The following is an 8,247-nucleotide window of genomic DNA, read 5'->3' as shown; positions in this document are numbered from 1 at the left end:
CTCCACCTCCCGGGTTCAAGTGATTCTCCTGCCTCAGCCTCCTGGGTAGCTGGGACTACAAGTGTCTGCCACCACACCCAGCCATTTTTTGAATTTTTTTTTTGTAGAGACGCGGTTTCACCATATTGGCCAGGCTTGTCGCAAACTCCTGACCTCGTGATCCGCCCGCCTCGGCCTCCCAAAGTCCTGGGATTACAGGCGTGAGCCACCACGCCTGGCCTTTAAGTATTAATTCTATTGAGTTTTCTTTTTTGAGAACTCCAGTTGTTTACTGATTCTCCTTTTGCCTAACTTCTCTTTCTATCTTTTTGTTTAAGATAGGGTCTCACTGTGTCACCTAGGCTGGAGTCCAGTGGTGCAAACATGGCTCACTGCAGCCTCTGCCTCCTGGCCTCAAGCAATAGTCCTGCCTTGGCCTCTTAAGTAGCTGGGTCTACAAGTGTGTGCAGCCACACCTGGCTAACTTTTGTAATTTTTGTAGAGATGGGGTTTTGCCATGTTTCCCAAGCTGTCCCAAACTGCTGGGCTCCAGCGATCCACCTGTCTTGGCCTCCCAAAGTGCTGGGATTACAGACCTGAGCCAACACGTCCGGCCCTCTATCATTCCTTTTAATCCTTTTAACCTATTCCTTTGTTTCCATTTCCTGTCATTGCTTTCTCATTTTGGTCCTCTTTTTCCCATTCTCTGCTTTCCAAGATGCCTATTCCCATTGTGCTCCTTTTCCTGTTGTCTTCATTTCTCTGGGTGATTTTCCCTCCTTTCCTGAGTTCTTCTAGTGTACATTTCATGTCTTTCTGTTATCTCACCATCCCTTCTTCAAGCTCTACTCTGTGATATTCCTTTATAAAGGCAGTTGCCTCATTTAATTATTTTTATGGATGGAAATGATCACTTTTCTCAGTAATAGTAATTCCTCGGGCCAGGCGCAGTGGCTCAAGCCTGTAATCCCAACACTTTGGGAGGCCGAGTCAGTTGGATCACTTGAGGTCAGGAGTTTGAGACCAGCCTGGCCAACATGGCAAAATTCCATCTCGATTAAAAATACAAAAACAATGAGCCAGGGGCGGGGGTGGGGGGGTGGTGTGCACCTGTAATTCCAGCTACTCAGGAGGCTGAGGCAGGAGAATCACTTGAACCTGGGAGGCAGAGGTTGCAGTAAGCTGAGATTGTGCCACTGCACTCCAGCCTGGGCGACAGAGTGAGACTTCATCTCAAATAAATAAATAAATAAATAAATACTGTGGATTAATGTGTGTAGGTCAAAGGCTCTTTCCTTCTCTGCTTTCCAGAAACAGCTTCCTGCATACATGGCTGCCCTGTGTGATTCCGGTTGCAGCCTCACCTCCTTTGCCTCTCTGAACCAAAGAAGCCAGCCCTACTTACCCCAGTTCCCAAACACAGGAAGTGATTTTCTGCCTGAGCTTTCTGAAATCTGCTCCCTCTCACCCCAGGGCTTTCCATGCTTATTCATTGCACTTCCTTCCTCATTGCTTCTACCTAGTCTGCTGTTTTGGGAAGCCCTGACATGTATTTTGGTGTCTGCAAATTTTATCTTCTGATCTCACTGAAAATAAAATTGGAGTTTTACTTGTTTTCCTTGTTGCTTCCGAGATCATTCGAGAGCTCACCAGTTCTGATTTTAAAACAGCAAAAACAGCCTTATTAGCTAATGTTACCTATTCAATTACTAAAATCACCCAAAAAAAATGTTTCTGGGCATGTTAGTTTGCTAAAAATAAATCAGGGCCTTGGCCTGCAGGTTCTTCTAGGGGAGAGATGATAGCAGGGCTCTATGCTCAAAACTTGCCAAAAAACTGTCTTCCGGCCAGACATGGTGGCTCACACCTGTAATCCTAGCACTCTGGGAGGCCGAGGCGGGTGAATCACCTGAGGTTGGGAGTTCAAGACCTGCCTGACCAACATGGAGAAACCCTGTCTCTACTAAAAATACAAAATTAGCCAGGCGTGATGGCACATGCCTGTAATCCCAGCTACTTGGGAGGCTGAAGCAGGAGAATCGCTTGAACGAGGGATGCAGAGGTTGCAGTGAGCCAAGATCGCACCCCTGCACTCCAGCCTGGGCAACAAGAGCAAAACTCTATCTCAAGAAAAAAACCAAAAACCAAAAAACAAAACAAATAACAAAACTGTCTTCCATGACCAGGCGCAATGGCTCACACCTGTAATCCCAGCACTTTGGGAGGCCCAGGCGGGCGGATTACTTGAGGTCAGGAGTTTGAGACCAGCCTGGCCAACATGGTGAAACCCCATCTCTACTGAAAATACAAAAATTAGCCAGGAACAATGTGTTGGCATGTGCCTGGAGTCCCAGCTATACTACTTAGGAGGCCGAGGCAGGAGAATTGCTTGAACCTAGGAGGCGGAGCTTGCACTGAGCCAGGATTGCACCACTGCACTCCAGCCTGGGTGACCAAGTGAGACTCCATCTCAGAAAAAAAAAAAACTAAAAAAAAAACTGTCTTGCAGGAAGTTGAGGAGGCACAGAATTCCTGTTCCTGCCAAGTCAGAGTATGCCTTGTGCCCTTTGTGCCTGTATCTGTCCTCTAGTGATATGAGGGGTGCGGCTGGAGGGCAATTCTATGAACCCACAGATTAGGAGCAGCATGTGTGTCAGTGTAAGCTTGGAGTGTTTTCAATTTTAAATGTGATCTTATGGCCAGGCGTGGTGGCTCATACCTGTCATCCCAGCACTTTGGGAGGCCAAAGCAGGAGGATCACTTAAGCCCAGCAGTCTGAGACTATCCTGGGCAACATAGCAAAACCCCATCTCCACAAAAATACAAAAAAATTAGCTGGGTGTGGTGGCATACACCTGTGTAATCCCAGCTACCTGCGAGGCTAAGGTGGGAGGGTCACCTGAGCCCAGGAAGTCAAAGCTACAGTGAGCTGCGATCTCGCCAGTGTATTACCGCCTCAGTGACAGACTGAGACCTTGTCTCAAAAAAATAAAAAATAAAAATAAATGTGATCTTAAATTGACTGAAGGCAAGAGTGGAGTCCAGGTCCTGCCTGAGAGGGGCATGTCCAGTTTTATCATGTTTGTATGTGAGGGTTTACATTAACTTACAGAAAATTAATTGAGCATCTAACCTTAAATAAAGTTTATTAGCTTTAATAATAGAAATGTCATTAAGAGTTCGAGTGTAATGGCTCACGCCTGTAATCCCAGCCCTTTAGGAGGCCCAGGCGGGCAGATCACCTGAGGTCATGAGTTCGAGACCAGCCTGGCCAACATAGTGAAACCCCATCTCTACTAAAAATACAACATTAGCCAGGCATGGTTGCAGGCGCCTATAGTCCCAGCTACTCTGGAGGCTGAGGCAGGAGAATCACTTGAACCCAGGAGGCTGAGGTTGCAGTGAGCCGAGATCTCACTGTTGCAGTCCAGGCTGGGTGACGAAGTGAGACTCTGTCTCAAAAAACAAAAAAAGTGCAGCTTTTTTTAGGATTGAAGTCAAGAGGGAAATTTCCTCCTCAGGCTCATCAAGAGGACATTGTATGGTATAAACAATGTCATCAACAACTTCCTGGCAGGATTAATGTTCTCGACAGCCATTAATTTCTTTTCTTTTCTTTTTTTTTTTTTTTTTTGAGATGGAGTCTTAGCTCTGTTGCCCAGGCTGGAGTGCAGTGGCGTGATCTCAGCTCACCAAAACATCCGCCTCCCAGGTTCTAGCAATTCTCCTGCCTCAGCCTCCCAAGTCGCTGGGATTATAGGTGCCCGCCACCATGCCCAGCTAATTTTTTTGTATTTTTAGTAGAGATAGGGTTTCACCATGTTGGTCAGGCTGGTCTCAGACTCCTGACCTCAGATAATCCACCTGCCTTGGCCTCCCAAAGTGCTGGGATCACAGGCGTGAGCCACCATGCCTGGCAACAGCCATTAATTTCTAATGACATTTCTTAGAGTGTCAGCCAGGGCTATGGTTCTGCCGGGGGTCAGAACAGTGTGATCCAGGCTCAGCTCTCTACTCTGGCCTCATCCTCGGGTAGATTTTACAGTCCCTCATCTAAGGAAGGGGCTGTGTTCTAGCAGTCCTCCCTATTGATTTCTTTTACTCAAATGTTTGGGCAGTGGAAGGTTTAACAAGTTCCCAGAAAATATTTTGTATTACCAATTAAAGATCTGTTCATAAGCTCCCACTGCAGACAAATTTGAGGGCTCTTTTAACAATCCAGTTAACTTGCTTCTAGTCATTGGTATACACACCTACGGTCCTGATTGCAGGGGCTCTGTCATCTTTCCTGTGTCTTAAATACAAAGTAATGAGGTCATAAACACCAGGTACATGTTATACAAGAAATTATTATGTAAGCTCCTTTTGAAAGGAGACCGAGCTTTAGGGAAATGTCTGTGGTACCAATAAAAAACTCATTGATTCACTCATTACACTGAATCAAGCACCAGGCATTATGGTGAGTATCGGGGTAATTGGGTAGGTACCCTGTTGATGTCCTTTAAAATTCCCACCTGATCTCATTTTCAGATGAAGACATGGGACATGGAACCCAAATCTTTAAGGCTTTGAAATTCTGGGTGATTGCCACAGAGATTATGAGGCCTGACAACCAGTCAGAATGAAATAAGCCTGTTTTTTTTTTTCCCTTCAACTTTTAAGTTCAGGGGTACGTGTGCAGGATGTGCAGGTTTGCTACAAAGGTAAATGTGTGCCATGGTGGTTTGCTGCACAGATCATCCCACCACCTAGGTATTAAGCCCAGCATCCATTAGCTATTCTTCCTGATACTCTCCCTCCCCCTCCCCGACAGGCCCCAGTGTGTGTTATTCCCCTCCATGTGCTCATGTGTTCTCTTCATTCGGCTCCTACTTATAAGAGAGAACATGCAGTGTTTGGTTTTCTGTTCCTGTGTTAGTTTGCTGAGGATAATGGCTTCCAATCCATTCATGTCCCTGCAAAAGACATAATCTCATTCCTTTTTATGGCTGCATAGTATTCCATAGTGTATATGTACTACATTTTCTTCATCCAGTGTATCACTGATGGGCATTTGGGTTGATTCTAGTCTTTGCTATTGTGAATAGTGCAGCATTGAACATATGTGTGCATGTGTCTTTATAACAGAATAATTTATGTTCCTTTGGGTATATTAAACCTGATTATTAAAGGCTTTGAGGATTTCCTAGCCTCTTTGTGTTCACTGGAAGTTTAATTTTTATAAATTTCCCCCTTAGTTTCCTTTTGTCATCATGACAGGGAGTTGAGTAGACATTGTATGTTTTTCTTCATTGTTTCAGATTTTGAGATACAGAGTGAAAATGGGGAGAACTGTAATCAAGACATGTTTGAGAATGAATCACGTGAGATATTCTCTGAAATGCCTGAAGGTGAAAGTGCTCAGCACTCCGATGGGGAAAGTGACTTTGAGAGAGATGCTGGTGTCCAGAGGCCCCAGGGACACACCCCAGGCGAGGACCACGGGGAGGTGCTCTCTCAGGACAGGGAAGTTGGCCAGCTCATAGGCCTGCAGGGCACCTACTTGGGGGAGAAGCCCTACGAATGTCCCCAGTGTGGGAAGACCTTCAGCCGGAAATCCCACCTCATCACACATGAGAGGACCCACACAGGAGAGAAATACTACAAATGTGATGAATGTGGAAAAAGCTTTAGTGATGGTTCAAACTTTAGTAGACACCAAACCACTCACACTGGGGAGAAGCCCTACAAATGCAGAGACTGTGGGAAGAGCTTTAGCCGGAGTGCCAACCTCATAACCCACCAGAGGATCCACACGGGGGAGAAGCCCTTCCAGTGTGCCGAGTGTGGCAAGAGCTTCAGCAGGAGTCCCAATCTCATCGCACATCAGCGCACCCACACGGGAGAGAAACCCTACTCGTGCCCTGAGTGTGGAAAGAGCTTTGGCAACCGATCCAGCCTTAACACGCATCAGGGGATCCACACTGGAGAAAAGCCCTACGAATGTAAAGAATGCGGCGAAAGCTTTAGTTACAACTCCAACCTAATCAGACACCAGAGAATCCACACAGGAGAGAAACCCTATAAATGTACTGACTGTGGGCAGAGGTTCAGCCAGAGCTCAGCCCTCATCACCCACCGGAGAACCCACACAGGAGAGAAACCCTACCAGTGCAGTGAGTGTGGGAAAAGCTTCAGCCGCAGCTCCAACCTGGCCACGCACCGGAGAACCCACATGGTGGAGAAGCCCTATAAGTGTGGGGTGTGTGGGAAGAGCTTCAGCCAGAGCTCCAGTCTGATCGCACACCAGGGTATGCACACAGGGGAGAAACCCTACGAGTGCCTGACATGTGGGGAGAGCTTCAGCTGGAGCTCCAACCTCCTCAAACACCAGAGGATCCACACGGGAGAGAAGCCCTACAAATGCAGCGAGTGTGGGAAATGCTTCAGCCAGCGCTCCCAGCTCGTAGTGCACCAACGGACCCACACAGGCGAGAAGCCCTACAAATGCCTCATGTGCGGCAAGAGCTTCAGCCGGGGCTCCATTCTGGTCATGCACCAGAGAGCCCATTTGGGAGACAAGCCCTACAGGTGCCCTGAGTGTGGGAAAGGCTTTAGTTGGAACTCGGTCCTCATTATACATCAACGAATCCACACTGGGGAGAAGCCCTACAAATGCCCCTCCTGTGGCAAAGGCTTCAGCAACAGCTCTAACTTTATCACACATCAGAGAACTCACATGAAAGAGAAACTTTATTGAAGTGGCAAAGAGCGAAAGTGAGGGACTGGCCTGGAGTGGGAGTTGCCACACTGCCCCAGCAGTGATTCTCTTTCAAAGAGCTGTGCTTCCTAAACATTCTATGGGGTTTTGCCAGAATCTTCCCCTTGCTCATCCTCATTTCCAGGACACTGTCATTTTAGTGGTCTGAGTCAAGTCCCATATACATTCAAGAACAGGGCAAAGGAGTGGAAGGTCTGGAAAGTTGGGTCTTTTTCCCTTACATTGGGTGACTTGATTGGCCCCCTCTCTCGTGATTCCTCTGTGCCTCAGTTTCCTCTTTGGTAAAATGGGGTGGAAATGTTTCTCCATGTGGAATGGAAGACAGCATGGCCCACAGCGTGGGCCAAGTCCTCAGATAAATACTGGAAATCTTTGGTGTGGTTCTGGTTGTTTCGTTGTTTTGCTGCCACATTGTTGGGCTAAGGTGCCTTCACCCCAAGCTATTAGTGTTCCAGAGCTCCCTGCCCATGCTAGAATCTGCTCTTCTGGCTTTGGCGCCTTGGGCTTTGATTTCAGGTCAAGATGGAGGGGCTTCTCCAGTTCTGAGTCACCCACATGAAGATAAAGCCCCTTTCTGTTTCCAGAAAGTGTCAGGAGCACAGAAACTTGAGCAAGTACAGCCTGGAGCCAGTGTCCCAGTGTCCTTTCCATTGGTAAGAGTTGGACAGGGCCTGCAGGAAAGGGGTAAACGGAGGACATTTCAGTGCTTGCTTTTGTCTCTGCCTACTGTCCTGTGGTAGGTAGGTCAGCTACCATGGGAACACATTTGTTCTCGTGGGGTTTCATCCTGGAGAGTAGTGAAGTCTGAGAGTCCCAGCTGCCATCCCATGGTGGATGGTAACTTCTGTCTCATCAAGAGTAAAACAGTCCTGCACGCAGCAGGGTGGGTTTGTGCCTTTGGCCCAACAGATACATAGCCCCATAATTTCTGAATTATTCTATGCACTTGTTTCCCTCTTCTTTTATTTTTTATTTGATATATGCAGACCTAGAATCCTGTCAGGTAGCTTTTGTATACTAATAACATTATTTTTAAAGAAGTGCTAACTTTGAGGACATATCTGTTCCCTGGAGATATTTGGACTCGAATCAGGAGTTTGTCCTACAGGTGTCCCCCTTGATCTTGGGATGCTACCAGGGCTTTGTTCTCGGGATCCTCGCACCTGGAGAGAGTGAAGATGGGCATGATGGCAGGTGAAGGGGTTTGCTGTGAAGTAAGAGGAGATAAGGAGTTTCCAGGAAATGAGAAACTGCCTCCTCCTACACATGGGGCCTATGCTCAAAATGGGCTTAGTTCTTATAGGATGGATGCTCAGTATTCCCTAATAAAGTAGAGTTCCATTCTTTTCCTGAGTCTGTCTTTTACTATATTAAAAACCTGAACTAGGCTGGGCATGGTGGCTCACACCTGTAATCCCAACACTTTGGGAGGCCGAGGTGAGTGGATCACGAGGTCAGGAGATCAAGACCATCCTGGCTAACACGGAGAAACCCCGTCTCTACTAAAA

At 47.2% G+C, this 8,247-nt stretch overlaps 1 protein-coding gene across 4 annotated transcripts in view; it reads left to right on the top strand.

Moving 5' to 3' along the window:
• The window catches only part of ZSCAN2 (zinc finger and SCAN domain containing 2), a 29,593-nt gene extending 21,825 nt beyond the window's left edge, over positions 1-7,768 (top strand). For 3 of the 4 annotated variants that reach the window (XM_011961070.1, XM_011961068.1, XM_011961069.1), the window contains exon 3: positions 5,280-7,768. In XM_011961070.1, the coding sequence (XP_011816460.1) occupies positions 5,280-6,718 (1,439 nt within the window). In that variant the 3' untranslated portion in view covers positions 6,719-7,768. Of the gene's footprint in view, positions 1-1,290; positions 1,603-5,279 lie in introns of those variants that run through there. The other variant, XM_011961071.1, reaches the window with a different exon arrangement.
• The last annotated feature ends 479 nt before the right edge of the window (positions 7,769-8,247 follow it).

This window comes from Colobus angolensis, unplaced genomic scaffold (genome assembly GCF_000951035.1).
Source record: "Colobus angolensis palliatus isolate OR3802 unplaced genomic scaffold, Cang.pa_1.0 Scaffold534, whole genome shotgun sequence".
NCBI classification, from domain to species: domain Eukaryota; kingdom Metazoa; phylum Chordata; class Mammalia; order Primates; family Cercopithecidae; genus Colobus; species Colobus angolensis.
The sequence above is the reverse complement of the archived record's forward strand: the minus strand, read 5'-3'. Positions and strand labels throughout refer to the sequence as shown.